This window comes from Pteronotus mesoamericanus, unplaced genomic scaffold, assembly GCF_021234165.1.
Source record: "Pteronotus mesoamericanus isolate MK-2021 breed Mesoamerican mustached bat unplaced genomic scaffold, CSHL_Meso_final contig_269, whole genome shotgun sequence".
NCBI classification, from domain to species: Eukaryota; Metazoa; Chordata; class Mammalia; order Chiroptera; family Mormoopidae; genus Pteronotus; species Pteronotus mesoamericanus.
The window spans coordinates 338,464-355,327 of record NW_026555114.1 but is presented as its reverse complement, the minus strand read 5'-3'; the positions used below and the strand labels follow the sequence as shown (position 1 = coordinate 355,327).

General features: G+C 39.1%; 1 protein-coding gene across 1 annotated transcript in view; it reads left to right on the top strand.

Moving 5' to 3' along the window:
* The window catches only part of TADA2A (transcriptional adaptor 2A), a 45,431-nt gene extending 29,744 nt beyond the window's left edge, over nt 1-15,687 (top strand). The window contains exons 9-16 of the mRNA XM_054574837.1: nt 1,939-2,002; nt 3,426-3,469; nt 6,261-6,371; nt 7,791-7,862; nt 10,112-10,244; nt 10,802-10,845; nt 12,900-12,973; nt 14,506-15,687. Of these exons, the coding sequence (XP_054430812.1) occupies nt 1,939-2,002; nt 3,426-3,469; nt 6,261-6,371; nt 7,791-7,862; nt 10,112-10,244; nt 10,802-10,845; nt 12,900-12,973; nt 14,506-14,691 (728 nt within the window). The 3' untranslated portion in view covers nt 14,692-15,687. The remainder of the gene's footprint in view (nt 1-1,938; nt 2,003-3,425; nt 3,470-6,260; nt 6,372-7,790; nt 7,863-10,111; nt 10,245-10,801; nt 10,846-12,899; nt 12,974-14,505) is intronic.
* Nucleotides 15,688-16,864: the final 1,177 nt, after the last annotated feature.

Below are 16,864 nucleotides of genomic sequence, written 5' to 3'. Positions count from 1 at the left end.
AGCTTTCTATCCTGGAAGAAGTGATTGTCACACACAACCAATTCTATGTTGCGAAGGCTGGTGTGTTCTTAGAAATTATGTTACTTAACATTTGAATAATGTATTTTAGTTTTTCAGAGAACACATCAGGTCTATGTTGTGCTCTAGAGCCTCCTTCTTCTATGATCACATTCAGTGATTAAAGCCACCAAAGTCAATTTTTACAACACTTAAGCAGATAGCAAGTTATTAAGATAGTTCCAGAATCTACTAAGATTTTTAAATCTTATATTTCTTCAGAATTCATAGATTATAGATGAGAAAAAATGATTTCATGTAGCATAGTGCTAAGTTATGCATTCCTCATATTTTTTTCTAGAGTTGTTAATGATTGGTGTTTATTTTTTAACTCCAGAGGTATTCTTACTGAAAAGCCTAGAGAAGTTTTTTACTTCTGAGACTTTTAAAAATTATACCTTTCATTTTCAGTTAAGCCAGATTTAGGATGTAGGATTAACAAAGAAAAATAAACATGTTGGACAATTTCAATGTCTTTCCTACTCAAGGCTTTGGAACCAGACACCTAGGTTTGGATCCCTGCTCTGTACTCAGCAACTGTTTCATCTGGGGCATAGGGCATATGGGGGAATATAAGAGTTTGAACTCTTATAAGTGGATAGGAAGCCACTAAAGAATTATAAGTAGGGGAATTAAATCATTAGATTGTGCTTTAAAACATTACTGTTGTAGCATTTAAAGGTGATGAATTGTTGGGGTAAGGTAGGACATGAATTGTTGGAGTGAATAGGTAGTCATTAAAAGAGTGGATGCAGTGATTAGGTGAGATAAGATGCCTGAGTTAAGGAGTAGAATTAGGGACTGAGGAAGAAATGGATTTGAGGGAGCTTTAAGCACTAGGTATAGATAAGATTCACTGACTGACTAGATATGGCGAGAAAGGGAAGAAGAGTCCAGATTGATTTTCTTCCTGGGTAGGGAGGTGTTCCGTGACACTGCGAACCAAGAGAAGGGTTTTGGAGGATGGGAAGGAGGTAGAATACAAGTGCACAACAGAAGACTACACGAGAAGAGATACCCAGTAGGGTCTGGAACTTAAAATAAATATTTGACTTAGAAATTACATATTTTGATGGTACGTGGAACCATAGCAGTAGATGAGCTTATAGGAATAAGGTGAGAGGTGACAAGAGAGATGAGAATAGAACCCTGAGGAATTCTGAAGATGGAAAAAGTGACTAAGGAAAGGAAGGGAACTAGAATTACTGTATTGGTGAAAACTTTTGCTATCCAGTGACTCTTTTCTTCTAATCCCCTGTGTCTTTAGCACGAGACTAAAGTGAGGAAAGGACTGGGACATGGGCAACCAACCAGAGGATAGCTTTTGGGTTTTTGGGGCTGCTTAATGGAACTTTGCGCAACTGAAGACAAAACTACTCCCTAAATAGTTGCTGCTCTCCGACTGAACACTGCTGAAACTCCAAGAAAATGTCTGTGCTGCACCTTACTCACATTAGTCTTGTCTTGATGTTGCCTCCTGAACTCACTCCTGTGCAGTTTTAACTACAATCAATATTCATTTTTATGACTAATAGATGTAATTTCTAGCCTGTGTATTACCAAAGTTAAGACTCTTTGTTGAACTTTATGTGAAAGTTAGTAACGTACATTACAAGGCATGGCCAAAAGAGATGTTCAGTAGAAAGCAGAAACTGTTATCTACAGGGTAATGTCATATAAACATAAATAGGGGAAAAAGAACATCACTATGATTTACTGATAAAGAAATTCAGCATCCTAGTATATTTTTATTTCGAAGAGGTAAACTTCCTAGACCAGTGAGTGAGTGTGGAATAGTTAGCAATATGAGGTTCAAAGTTTGGGTAAAACATTTATTTTTATCTTGGCTTTATTTATACGTATGTGTTTATTTATTTGTAGCTCTGAAGATGGCCGTAGTAGATATTTACCATTCCAGGTTAAAGGAGAGACAAAGGCGAAAAAAGTAAGTATAGAAAACTATATCTTTCTTTCAGCTTTGGACTATTGACCACATACACATACAGCCCATAAGAATGTTTCAGTTGTGGCTTTTCTTGTGACCTTGAAGACCACATTTTTCTTCTTGGGTCTCAATTTTTCCATCTGTCAAATGGGAATGATAATACCTGGCAGGGGTGGTGGTGGTTGTTGTTGTTGTTGTTGTTTTACCTCTTTTTCCTTACCCTTTTTGAAGTATTGATGACCAATGAATAATGTGTGTACATTGTTTCAAGGAAAAAAGGAACAAGGTAAATTCAAGATGCTATTAAGTTGTTACACTTTTTTTAGTCTCATTCTGACTACTTATTTTTTATGAGAGCCTTGTATCTAGAAGGATTTCAAAGGAAATTTTGAACAAGTTTCCGGCACTCTTGGTTATTCCTTCTCTTTGCAACAGAGCAAAAAACATACATTTCAGATTGAGAAATTATGGACCCCAGACCCTTGTTGGATTACAGAGACTTTAACAGTTCAGAGAAGGGTATGCAGAGGTTGTGAGTGTGTGTGAATGTGTATGTATGTGTACGCATGTTACTAACACATGGTGTTGCTAACTAGAGGTACAGTGGCATCACAACAATAGAAAGGAATGGAATTTGGGAACTATTGTGCTGATGAAATTGGGAGGCACTGCTGAGGGATCAAGATGTGAGCTAAAGCAAAGCTTACTCTCTGCGGGTCTGGTTAGCTTCTGAGAAGTGCTGAGGAAGCTTGCCCAGCCGCTCCTGTGAGAAGCTTCGTTACAAGTCAAGAGTACCTTTGATATAAATCAAAGGTTCCAGACACATAACTTTGCATGGTTTACTTAAGTTCTGCTTTGCTTAAAACACAAAATTAGAGCTAGACAGTATTGTAGAACTCAGTTGTTGAGGTTGCTATTAGATACTATGTTTTATAGTGCCCTTCCATTAAACATGCATAATATTTATTTCAAATAGTTTCAAAGCATTATGTGAATATACAGTTGTAAATGTTGAATGTGTGATCATGGTGCCCTTTTATGGATACCAGGTTTCCCTTAAATTTACGTTAAATTCCCTAAGCTAAATAGATTAATTTCTATGACAAGAACAGATTACCTTCTATTTCATCTTAAGTTATAGACATGTATTTTTCAGTATTTGTAACTGCTCATTGAGTCTTCATTCATCCAGCAAATGTTACTAAGAGACTCCTAGGCGCATGTAGAGGAAAAATGTATGATGCTTGAGAGTCTAAAATTGTATTAGTGACTGACTGACCCAGAGAACTTTGTGGAGAGTGACTTCTTTGGACCTCAGTATTTCACCTCAGAGTGTTTAGGATGGCTAATAAAAGCTGCATGTGGAAAACATTTTTAAATGTAAAACTAACTATGATAAACATTATTGTGGTTCTCATTCTAGAATTATAAGAGATCATGGATTAATCAACCTGAGGAAGTTTCAGTGTAAGTATTAGATGCTTTCTTTATTTTAAAATTTCCTCCAACATTAAAAAAAATATTTTATTTATTTATTTATAGAGATGGGGGAAGGAGGCAGAAAGACAGAGAGAGTAACATTGATATGTGAGAGGACCATTGATCAGTTGCTTCTCGCACGCCCCCAGCTGGGGACCTGGCCTGCAACCGAGGCATGGCCCTGACTGGGAATTGAACCAGCAAATATTTGGTCCACAGGATGGTGCTCAACCCACTAAGCCACACCAGCCAGAGCTCTTCCAACATTATTGAATAGTTTTAAATCATTTATGGTACTAGTTCTTAATCCAAGTGGTATATTATGATCATCTAGGAGGCTTTAAAGAATTCTGAAACTAGGGTATCACCAAGACTAATTAGTGAGAATCTCTGGGGGTAGAAATAAGGCACCCATATTTTTTAAGTCTTCAAGGCAGTAAATAAATAAGTCTTTAAGGCAGTTCTGTTGCATAGTAAGAGTTACATCATGAGAATTAATGAATCATTTCCTGGAACTGGATAGGGTAATGTTTTGGAACTAGATGTTGAACATAACCTTAAACACCAGGTTATGAAAATGTTTTTATAGAAAAATCAACAGAAAGTGATTTTTCTATTTTGTATCATAGTAGACCCAAAAAGTGACATTGAGCCTTATATGATGGTGATAATAAATCTATGAGGGGTGTTTTTTTTTTAGTGCTAAGTATGACTTCACTGTTTTAAATAATTGGAGATACCTAATTGGGCAGAAAGAGCTCCTGTACTTTTTCTTCTACAGTGTAGACTTTGTTCAGCAAATAAGAATGATGATCTCAGAGTAATTGTAATATTTAAATTAAAATGTTTATAATAGTTGTATGTTACAATACTCTTTCTTTTTCTTTTTTCTTTTTTTTTTTTTTGTAAAAGTATAAAATACTGTGGTTCACATCCGAGTAGTTAGACTCTTACAGGTTTTGACAGTCCAGGCCCCTGTTGAGTTTAGGTCAGCCAGTCATGGGCTGTCTTTTAATATAGTCATGATCATAAATATGTTACATTGTATGTCCTTCATTTTTTCACTTTCTATTACGCATTTTTCACATGATTCTGGTATTTTGAGGATATCACTTGTAACAGTTACATAATATATTGTATATATACATAAATACATATATAATATGCTTAATCTGCATTTTATTATTAGATATTTAGCATATTTATATTTTTTAATCATTAAAAATAATGCCATGATGAACTTATTTGTGAATAAAACTTTGTCTGTGTTTAGATTTTTTTTTACATAGATTCCCAGAAGCAGAATTAATAGGTCAAAGAATATGATCATTAAAACTCTTGACACTTGCTGCCAGGTTGCTTTACAAAAGATGTTATATCAATTTATATTCCTTCTAGCAGCGTACGAGGTTGTTTAACCACATTCTCACTGAGAGCTGTGGGTTGGCAAAAATAACTCGGGAGCAATTTCCCTTGCCCGTTCTATAGACAGTAATTGGTTATATTCTGGTAGCCACAATAGTGGGTTTTTGCGTCTCAATTCCTGGGCTTTCCAAGATAGGTCAGTGGGTGTCTAACCTTTATGTAGAATAGACCTTGACTCTTGCATTTATTGTAATCTCAGCTGATGGACAGAGGTCAGTGTAGCCTTATTCTTCTTTTAACTCTAGGCTGCTTCTGAGAAAGAAGCAGCTTGTGCAGTGTGGTTTCAGAGGTTTTTAATGGCCATTATACTGAATGTACACGTGACCTTAATATGGTAGGCAGAGGTTTTGGGGGGGGGGGTTTAGTCAAATTTTAAAATTATACTCCAAAATCTTTATTATCCCTGTAGTAAGAGGCAGGGAAGGGGAGAAGGCGTTAATAGTGAAAATAATCAATCTGTTGCTGCCCATCAAATTGGCTCCTAGAATTTGTGGATAAGAATGTCCGCTGCAAGAAAAGGAAAAAAAATAAGAATGTCTCCTGCAAAAGAAGAGGTTCATCTGAAAAGAGGACTTAATTAAAGTAACTGTCAGAGCTGGACAAAACTAGTCTAATTACCACTGGTGAACTGAGGCTACTCCACCCTACCAGTTGTTGGTGATGGGTTTTACTTCCCACCCCTTTGCCTATACCTCTGTTTATTAGAAATTTGGTCAGTAGTCGTCCTCAAAGTTACTGCCCCTAGCTACCCTGCGTATGTGACGGTTTACTTGCATGGCAGTTACCAAAATATAACTTCATTAGTAGTGAATTAAGTTGTGGTACTTAATTTAGTTTAGTGAAGAAATATATGCCTCACTTGAATATGTGTCGATAGGAGGAAGATTTTTGGTGACGTGCGCAAGAGATCACACACTTTTCCAGACTGATCTCTTGTAGAAGCATTATTGTGTCTGCAGGTCGATTGTTTCCCTGCAGAAATTAATACCAGAAAATTTGCCCAACATGGTTCTTGAGAAAACATGATCCGCCTTTAATTGCCTTGCTGCCAGGAATTCCTGCCCCTGGACAGATGAAGAGATAGTGAGAGGTGTGGAGGTCACCAGGGCGGGTGCTCAGCAGTGCAGATTATCTCCCGTGATACCAACCTGCCCCTGTGGCCGTGGTTGTGATGCTGTTGTTATGATTAGTGTTTTGCTTTCTTAGCTTTCCTGTTTGCTTCCTGTCATGGGTAAGGTAGTCATGTGAGGTTAGGGATAATGTCCTTCCATTTCACTTCTTATAAAAAGAAACGCAGAAAATTTAGGGATCCTTATATTCTCTCTGACATGGTTATGTTTTACGTTCTCTGTAGTAATGGAACGGCGGTATCCCAAGGAGGTCCAAGACCTTTATGAAACAATGAGGCGATTTGCAAGGATTGTGGGACCCGTGGAGCACGACAAGTTCATTGAAAGCCATGCACGTAGGTGGTTTTCTGCCTTGAGCAAGTCTGTGTGTGTTTATATAAATAGAAGAGATAATAGTGTGTGCTATGTGAAGTTCTGTAAACAAATACGTGGATATTGTGTGTGTGTGTGTGTGTGTGTGTGTGTGTGTAAGTAGGAGAGATACTGGTGTGTTTTATGTGAAGTTTTGTAAATAAATACATGAATATTTTTGTCTTTGTTTCCCTCTGTAACCATGAAATAAATTTTGGACTTTCAGGGTGGGGAAAAAGAGGTTGAAAAGCCTATTGGCTTTCTTTTTTTCTGAGATAAACAGTAGTTTATTAGTTTTTCTCTTTACTTTTTAAGAGTTTTATTTTGTTCATAAATATTTAGTGTTAAAACTAATTTTTAAAGTGGGGACAGAGTTGGAAAATTCATGGAGACAGTACTTCCATCATTCTCTTGCCTTTTTCTCTTGAAAACTCTACCCATTTATCATTAGATTTTTTTTTTCACTATAAAAAATTAAAGTTGTTAAGGCAGGAAAGCCTAGACTTGAAAGAGGTCTAGATGGGGTGGCTTAGTCTGTTCCTTCATCATGAGATTTATGTATTTGACGTAAGTTTAGTTCTGGAAGGGTACTTTGCCAAGGCTCTTATCCTGTTCTCATCATGCAGATATTTCTTATGTGACATCATCGGCATTTATCTGAACCAGGTTGGTCGTCCACACCAAACACCCTCTCTGGTTTCATTCTTTATGTGGTTTATGCCAGGTGACTGATCCTTTACTTCCTGTCCCAGTTTGTGCCATCCCTGGTTTATGTGTCACTCCAAGGAACTACACCCCATGGATTACCCAGACATTTCCTTCATCCTCTGTTTCAAAGCACCCAAATTTGAACACTCTTATGTAATAGCCCAAGCAGTGCAACCTGATCTGTGTACTCAGAGGAAGTAGAAATCCTTGGTTTATGGGAGAAACAATGCTCTTTTGTTTCCATGGAGAAAGAAATTATCTGGAACTTGAGCACAGAGCAATCTGCCCTCCCCTTGCAAAAGGGCCACGTCAAGTAACACCAGAGACAGGTGTCATCAAAGAATTTGGTTGTGTGCTAAACTCTTAAGACAGGATAAATAGAGCAGGGAAATTTGGTTGTTTAAAAAGTATGTTACTTCTATAGCTAAATGAATTCAGCCAGTTCACTCTAAGTTTTCTGAGAGACAATTCCAGCTGCTACTGGAGACAGCAGCTGGAAGACAGCTGGAGTGGGTTTTTCTCTGCTCTTGGGTAAAATTTCTAATGAGATGTTACCAACAAATAGGATTCCCCAAATGGAATGACCCAGTCGTTTATATAATGCAGAATTTCTGAAAATATACAGTAGAAAATTGCTCATTAATGTTGATTTTGTATTTCCCATTTTTCTCCTTCGTTCTTTTTGGGATAAACAGTTGAATTTGAACTCCGAAAGGAAATCAAGAGGCTCCAGGAATACAGGACAGCAGGCATTACCAATTTTTGTAGTAAGTACTACATGCTGTATCAGAGGACAGATGTCTTCCTAACACATAAAGGAAGGCACTGAGGTGGTGTCGATTTTTAAAACAAGTTTTCCTTTTTCAGGATGAGATTTTAATCCTTCCAGCAAAGTTTCATTTATTTAATCCTTATAAATACTATTACATGATTTACCTGAGGTAAAATAAACATGAAAACACAAAAGAGGCACTGCTTTAGATTTAGGATTTTACTGTGGCCTCTTAAAACAAAAAAGGATTTTGTATTCTAATTTTTAGGCTCAGCCTTTTAAAATTTAGCGGTGCATGGCCTGATCATTCTTACTACCCAACCTTCAACTGGCTCTAGGTACTTGCATTTCAGTTACTTGAGGGGTTGATGTCAATTACATTAATAGCAGCTAACATCTCATAGAAACAGTTTGCCATGTGCCATGCCCTACACTAAGCCTGTCACCTGGCTCATCAGATAGGTATTGTTATTTCCATTTAACGAAGAAACTAAGGTTGAAGGTGATTATCAATTATTTTTTTAAAGACTTTACTTTTAGAGAGGAGGGAAAGACAGGAGAAAGGGAGAGAAATATCGATCAGCTGCCTCTCACACACCCCCAAATGGGGACCTGGTCTGCAACCCAGGCATGTGCTTCAACTGGGGATCGAACCAGGGACCTTTTGGTCTGGAGGCTGGTGGCAGGTTTAAAGTGATTAAAGAGCCATGACTAGCGTGGCCTGGTGGGTTGGGCATTGTTCTGCCAAGGGGTTGCTGGTTCGATTCCCAGTTGGGGCACATGGGTTGTGGGCCAGGTCCCTGGTAAGGGGCACGTGAGAGGCAACCAAGTGATGTTTCCTTTGCACATCAGTGTTTCTGTCCCTCTCTTTCTCCTTCCCTTTCCCTCTCTCTAAAAATAAATAAAAATAAAATCTTTAAAAAGTGAAATAAAATCAAGTGATTAAAGAGATAGCTACAGTAGAGCCAGTCATAAGGGAAGGCAGTGCAGTACAGTAGTTGAGAGCTTGAGGTCTAGGTTTGCACAGTCTGGGTTTGGATTCTGGCTCTGCTGTTTCCCAGATCTGCAATTCTGGTCCAGTTTCAACTTTCCAAGTCTCATAGAATTAGTATAAAGATAAATTAGGGAATGCATGAAAACATAGTACAGTACCAGGCACACAGTAAATCCTCAATAAATGGCAGTTTCTATTTCGTTGTTACTATCAGAATGGTCTTTCACATTCTCTCCTTTTTCCTGTTGGTTGAAAGCAATCATCCAGTACCCATATGAAGTAGCCCTATGGGTGTAAATTTAGCCTAGTATTTTTTGTTTTTGTTTTTAAAGATTTTTATTTATTAGCGAGAAGGAGAGAGAAAGGGAGAGAAAGGGAGCAAAACATCAATGTGAAAGAAAAACACCAATTAGTTGCCTCTCATATGCGCCCCGACTGGGGACTGAACCCAGGCATGTACCCTGACCAGGAATTGAACCCGTAACCTTGGTTTTGTGGGATGATGCCACAAAACCAGCTGAGCCATTACCGGTCAGGACAATGGTTCTTTGTTTTTACACCTATTTCAGGTGTAGAACCCAGAACCACCAGGATGTGATGGTGCCCGGCTAGTCATGTCAGCCCTGATAGATTTTCTCAGTCCTCCGGGGCTCTGTGGAACACAGTGTGAAACCAGCTGGTGCGGCATTTTGGAATCCGTATCCCTCTGTATAAAAACACCATGCAATTTTCGTTTAGCCATATGCATATAAGGACTCCGATTCCAGGGTTTGGTTACCTGATATTGGTTGCCTCTGAGAAAGAAAGGAAAGGAACAGTACTGGTCAGTGAGGACTTGTTTTTATATGTTCTTCTGATTGTTTTTTAAGGAACAGTGTATGCTTATAGCACTTGTGTGACTCTGAAAAATATATGGATAGAAAAATAGAACAGGAAGCAAATATAACTATTAAATGTTAATTACTTTTGGGGGTCGAAATATGAGTCACCCTTACTCTCTTTCTACTTCTCTGTTTTGGGTTTGTTTTTTTTTTCCCCTCCTCAAAATTTCTTAAAGGTAGAAAAGGAATAAAAATATTTTAATTTCTTGTCAAAAAAGGGATTTCAAACTAGGAGAAATCTACTTTGCTCTTGGAAAAATAATTGTGGAAGCAGTTTTGCAAAGAAACCAAAACAAAGACAAACTGTTTGTTACACTCTCTTAGTTCTGCATTATCATTGCGGTTGTGGTGTTTTTTTTACACCTCCAGGTGCCAGAACCTATGATCACCTCAAGAAGACGCGAGAGGAGGAGCGCCTTAAACGCACCATGCTTTCCGAAGTCCTCCAGTACATCCAGGACAGCAGTGCTTGCCAGCAGTGGCTCCGCCGGCAAGCTGACATGTGAGTCATTAGTCCAGGGTGAAGGAGCATCCTTTTGGCCTTTACATGTATTTTCAGGCATTTCCACAGGCACCCTACCCATGGCAGAGTAATAATAATTGGGTAACTGCAAGAATTCAGAAAACTTTAGGAGTCTGTCTCAGAAACAATGCAGTACTGATAGTTTCGAGAAACATTACTGGCTTCCTGGAATCCTACTTTGCTGCTTTGATCTTATTTTTAAAGATACATAAATTTTCTCTACCCATGTGTTTTCCCTCCCTCCATATCTGTTGGTACAATGTCCATTGAAGAATCATGTCCCTGTCTTTCCTGTGAATGATCTTTGTGATGTTCTGGGTTAAGAGCTCTTAACAAATCCAGCTGATCTCCCCTCTGAGATCAGATGTCTTTTCCTGGTCAGTCCAGTGGGGTGGCCTGTATAACACGTGCAGTCTATCTCGTTATATCTTTTCAAAGTAACCAGCCAGGTAAATGGCCACCAGTCCAACATGGGCTTTTGAAAATTGCCACCTTTGGTGTGACATAAGTTTATAAATTCTTCTTCTTCATTGTAGTGATTCCGGCCTGAGTCCTTCTGTTTCGATGGCTTCGAATTCAGGTAATTATTTTTCAAGCTAGAGCAAGTCTTGATTGTGAAGTTTTCATTCTAGAGATTGTGGTGACCCAACAGTCTCTCCCTACTCTGCGGGATCGGGGTGCTTAGATAGAGTAATGCTAATTACATGTTGTCCCAATTTATAGACATCAGCAACTTTGCAGAATCTTCATGGCCAGACAGGGACTATCCTCAGGGTTAAAGTACAGAGACCAGGAAGAACAAGCTCCAGAGAGGTGGTTTCTTCATTTTACCAATGTCTGCGGGCACTTAATTTACTCTGGTTATTTCTACCACCGATTTTGAGATTTGTCTCAAAGGGCGAAAAAAATAAAGGTTTTTTATCATATAAAATATATGAGCAAAGAGGCATGTCACCTGCCAAAAACTCAAGGGTTTCTTTTTAAGTTGGAGAGTTAAGGGATTCTATTTCTTACTTTTACCTCTTTGGTTATGTCCTATTTTTAGTATAGTGTACAGAGCTAGATAGATTAAGCCATATGCTCTCTGATAATCCTTGGTGCTCCATATGGTAGATTAGCCACTTTCCTGAATCAGAACATACAGGCCACTCCACTGATTAGAAACAGACTAGTCTAAAAGATGACCCATTTGCAGTTTTACCATTCTTTGGAAGTTCGGAACAGACCTGCGAGGATCCTGTTCAAATTTCTCAGTAGATTCAAGATCTAAACAGGACTCAGAGGAAGGCCACCTCAGGGATGATATTTTTTTTCATTGATTCCTTTGTTTCAATTAATTATTTTTTCATGCTTAAAGGAGAAAAGGGAGTTTTTTAGGGAATAGCCAAAAACAGCAAAATACAATCTTATTTTATAAGTTTCTTACTTCCAGTCTGTCTCCATCAATCTAAGTACAGATACATAAATAACTTCATACTGGCTAATTAGCATGAATGCACTAACATGACCATGCAACTTTGGCGTTCGTGTTTTCTGAACCGTCTACACTCACTTACTCTTTCTTGCTTCCTAGGCTGGTGTTAGCCTTCTTCACCCCCTGTATTTGGGTTGAGGAGACCCCTTGCTCCTCACGTTCTGAGTTGGTCCCAGGGCAGTGCACACTTACAAACCTGGATCTTTGATGGTCACTTAACCTCTGGTAATGTTGGTGAGGCAGCAAGTGATTTTAGTCTCCTTTTTAGTGTAGGGAGTCCTGATGTGGAGAAGCCTTTATCCCCTTTGTTGATTTTACAGAGAAGCATATTTTCTAGCAGAGCAGCCTATTAGCAGCCCCGCCCCTTTCTGTTCACCACCTAAAAGGCAACGCCCATTAAACTTACATTATTCTACATTTTCTTTTGCTTAACTCAGTCTGTCCATCCCCAGCTGAACACTAATCTCAAGCATTCAAAACAAAACCAAAAATTTTTGCACATCAAGCTTCCCATCCTGGACATTGTCCTTGTACTCAGAGTTCTTTCTCAGGTATGAGTTCGCCTCAGCCTCTACTTTGCCGTATAATAGCTCATTGTTTCTCTGTGAGGATCTTTCCTGTAAACAGAGTTACTTTGGAAGGAAAAGATACTCACTCACATAATAAATAAGAAGGGCCTGTTGCTGGCCTAACAGTCTGCCTTTGATCTGAAGGCAAATGGTACTTGGTTAATTACCGTGTTTGCCTTGTACTGCTGGCAGAGTGGCCAGGGTTCAGGAATGTCTCCTGCAGAGTTGTTATTTCCATTCATCAGCGTCGAGGCAGGTAGCATATGACCTTTCTTAACTGCATGAGATCTGGGCTTTCGATTTCAGAATCTCCTATTGCTTTGAGAAGAAATGGGTAATAACTACTGTGTTAAGTAATCATATTTGATGGGGAAATATGTGTGATTATATATGTATTTTAACAGAGCAAAGGACACACAAATTACCATTTTGATTTTCCAGGGAACATTGTGGTGCCCATGTTGCTAGTTAAACCAGGGCCTGAGGGGACTGGTGGAAATTTCCTGCAGCTGCATATAATTTTGTTATACTTAACACTTGAGGAATTGTCACTCCTATGAAATATGTGTCCTTTTCTCTCTGTGTTTATAGGTAGACGAAGTGCGCCACCCTTGAACCTCACAGGCCTCCCTGGCACAGAGAAGCTGAATGAAAAAGAAAAGGAGGTAACAAAAAGAAAGGGAGCTAGAAGGAAGAGGCTGATTTATCATTGAATTGCCATTGCAGGAATAAACCCGTTTTGCTCTGCTTATCTCCCAACATGCACAGCTCTGGTCCATCCTGGAAGGCTAAGAGCTAGCTCGGCAGGTCTCAAAGGACTCCTTTCTTATCACCTTGCCACCATTTGCCTTCTGAGAGGAGAACATATGATATGTAAATCTAAATAATAGCAAATGTCATTTACTGAGCATTTTCCATGGTACCAAATACTAAGTACTAAGTGCTTTATGCGAATGAAGTTAATTTTTTATAAACCTAAAATAACATATATGGAAATGGTTACTTCCTATTAGAACAGTCACTGAGTAGTTCTACCCTTTTTCCAACAGTATAACCATTGCATAAAAGATTTTTGGAATTGTCACCATAGCATGCTTATAAGCATAAAGGAATTCATTGTCATATGTAGTCACATATTAATTTTGATTTAAAAATGGCATGACTCATTTTTCTTTTCTATTATGATCATCAGACTTGTGTGCATATTACTTTGGCTATTTCTTAAAATTTAAATCCAGCCCCAAAAGAGTAATTATCAAGTGTTTTCAAAAAAATATGCCGTGGCTTGGAAGTTCATTCCAAAGGTGGGATTCCTCTTTTTTCCCTTATATGCTCCTTTTACATTTCCCAAGATCAGTGTCCCCATGTGCCACTTTGTACCATTAATTCGAGCCAGACAGTATGGAAGAGTCAGGGAGAAAGGATTCATATTTGTCTTTTGTCTTATCCACTAGAAATAGTAAAGATTTGTTTTGGAGTAGAAGGAAGTATATTTTATATCCAAACATTACTTTAAAAAAAAAGAAAGAAAGAAAAAAGAAAAAGAAAAGGTCACAGGCCATTCTGATTGAAGCATTGAATGGCCTGGAGTTTGAAGCAGTTTTTAATCCTTACCCACAAAATGGTGACCTTAGACTGCTCATTGCTGCATTGATGGCATGTAAACTGGAATGAGCCAGCTTTCTCGATTTGTAGTAGCTACAGTGGCCTCTTTTAGCAAGGTCTCTATATCTCCTCTCCCTCAAAAGTAGGAAACATATCACAAAAGCAGGGACTACTACATTACCGATACTAAAAATAATGTGATTCACACATGGGAATCCAGGTATCCGCACCCCTACCTCCACCAGGCCCTGTGGCTCTTCCCTGACTGGTGGTGTTGGAATGTGTTGGGCCTCTACGCAGGCTGCTCTGCAGGACACATGCTTGTGTTCCCTGACAAACACAGGTGAGCCAGCCAACACGTGCTAAAGGCTCTACCAGCATCACATCCTGGCTTTCTCTTCCAGAGTGCCTGTCTTTAGTGAGTATTCTCTTCAGAGAAGAAACTAAATGGAATGTAGTTCAGCCACCCAACAGCTCCTGTAAATAGTTGGAGGTTGATGTCACTTATTAAATTTTATTTTGGCTGTACCTGCTGGGTTAAATTATGAGAATGATAGATGTTAATGTTTATTAAATGTGCCATGTCTTACAGCTCTGTCAGATGGTGAGGTTGGTCCCAGGAGCCTACTTAGAATACAAATCTGCTCTGTTGAACGAATGTAACAAGCAAGGAGGCTTGAGACTGGCACAAGCAAGAGCGCTCATCAAGATAGACGTGAACAAAACCCGGAAAATCTATGATTTCCTCATTCGAGAAGGATACATCACTAAAGCCTGAGGCTCTATGGGCTTGGGATCTGAAGTCACAAGTTTGGAATGTGGTGGACCAAAGGACAGTATGGATATTCTTGAGATGAATTCTCATTACAAAAAGAGGGAAAAGGACATAGGAAACCTTATGTTGTAATAATGTCTACTTTATTCTCCACCCTGCTTTAAAGCACTGTTGTTGTTGGTATTGTGCTGCAGAGTTGTGCTAGAGAAGCTGTTATTAAATGTGAGTGGGCATTCTTTCCCAACACCTCTTACAGCTAAAACAAGAACCATAGTACCTCACATGACAGTGTTGGTAGAAATAGAACTAAATCAGTCTTTAGTCCCAGGGGTCCAGCCCAGACCCTTGTACTTGAGTGGTTGAGTTTATCTGTTTTGCCTTTAAACAATACAGACAGATTTAAAGAGAAAGGTTATAGAGCACAAGAAAGCTTTCTGTTTCTCTTCTGAGGATTTTTTAAGTTGACAACTTATGTTTTCGAGCAAAGGGGAGGAAACTATTCTCATGGTGGTCTTGTCCCCAAATGGATTTTTTTCTTTATTTTTATTGTTGACGCTATTACATATGTCCCCATTTCCTCCCCACTTTGCCTTCCTCCACCCAGTCCCCTCCCCCACTCCACCCCAAAACTGCATCTTTAACTTTAATGTCTGGCTTTGTACTTTGCAGTCTGTCTAATCTGCAGTAGGCTTTTGAGGAGGTGGCATTGGATGTAAAATGTCTCTCTTATTTTTAGAATTAATGGATTAAAATGTTTTGCTGCTTAATTTGTGGGTGTGTCAAATATTCTGGTAACTAAAGCACAGTTAAGGTGTTGGATGCCCGCCTCATCATGCTGCACTGTCTCTCCTGGCATGTGTGTCCTGGACTCACCCTGTTCTTACCCTGGGTTTCCCAGGGTACCAGGCCCCTGAGGACGGGGATGATGCAACGAACCTCCCCTTTACTTGGATTGAGACCCGAACCCTAATTTCTTAATGGGGAAAGGCTAGCCTGCAATAAAAGCTACTTTTAAAACAAAAGTAAACAGTTTCATGTATGGGACTCAGTAGGTAAAGAGGGTCAGTAACCCTGCCACGTCTGAAACTTGGTCCTCAAAACTTTCTGCAGAACAAGAAGCCAAACTCAGAGTCATGGCTATCCCATTTCCATTAGAAGGAAAGTTGTATGTAGAAATAACTTAAGAATTGGCACAAATGATCTCTAGGAGCCGATTCTTTAATTCTTTGAACATTTAAAATATCCAATTAAAATATGTTTTGTTGGAAGTATCTGCTCAAACTTTTTGACTGATGTAAATATGCATGCAGTTTGCTAATAGACTTCATCTAGGGGGTTACAAATGACAAGGAAACTCTGAGGATCTGAAGGAATGAGAATAATTAAAGACTTCAATCTTTAAAAAAGGTGGCTTGTGGAAATGGTCTCTCTCTGCACACTCATCTCTCTTAGAAAAACATATTCTACCACCATTATCACCCTCAGTTGGTTATAAAGGGATTGCCTCTTACCCCTTGAAGGCAATTCCGATTTTAAAACTTCGGGGTGCATTAGACCTCAACATCAGGTGACGTCTACTGTAGTCTGAAGAGTTCTTAATTTTGATTAAGGAAGGCTTCCTGAGAGAGGTGAGCTTTTGAGGCAATGATGAGAGAGAGAAGAGAGAGACAATTTGGCAGATGGAAGTGGAGGCTGTTTCAGACATCGTGGGCGGAGGATGGCGTGGAGGCAGCAGTGGGAGCAAGGAACACGGTGCCGAGAGAGTCAGCTGTCTAGGGCACGGGCCGCCATGGTCTGCAGGAGAGGGAGGGCGGTAGGGCAGTCTGACAGAAACCTTGGGACTGGTCGAACTCTGAAAAACTGATGGGGGAATCTGTAGATTTGCTGAGGAAAAAAGGCATGGTTGACAACAGTGATAGAAAAATAAGGCTGTACTTTCAAATAACTGGATTTTAAAGGTAGGATTATCGTTGTTTTGGTAAAACCAATGTTGCAAAATTTAAGACCTAGAATACCTAGGGGGATTCTCAAAGATCAGGTGGTATTTTAGGTGATGAGTACTCTTGAATGGTGTCACTAGGTCACTCTCTTTTTGCCTTTATGATAGAAAAGCACTTGCTGATATATTGATATGGCTAGCTTAAGTACATTATTTTCCTTCCATGTTCTTATCACT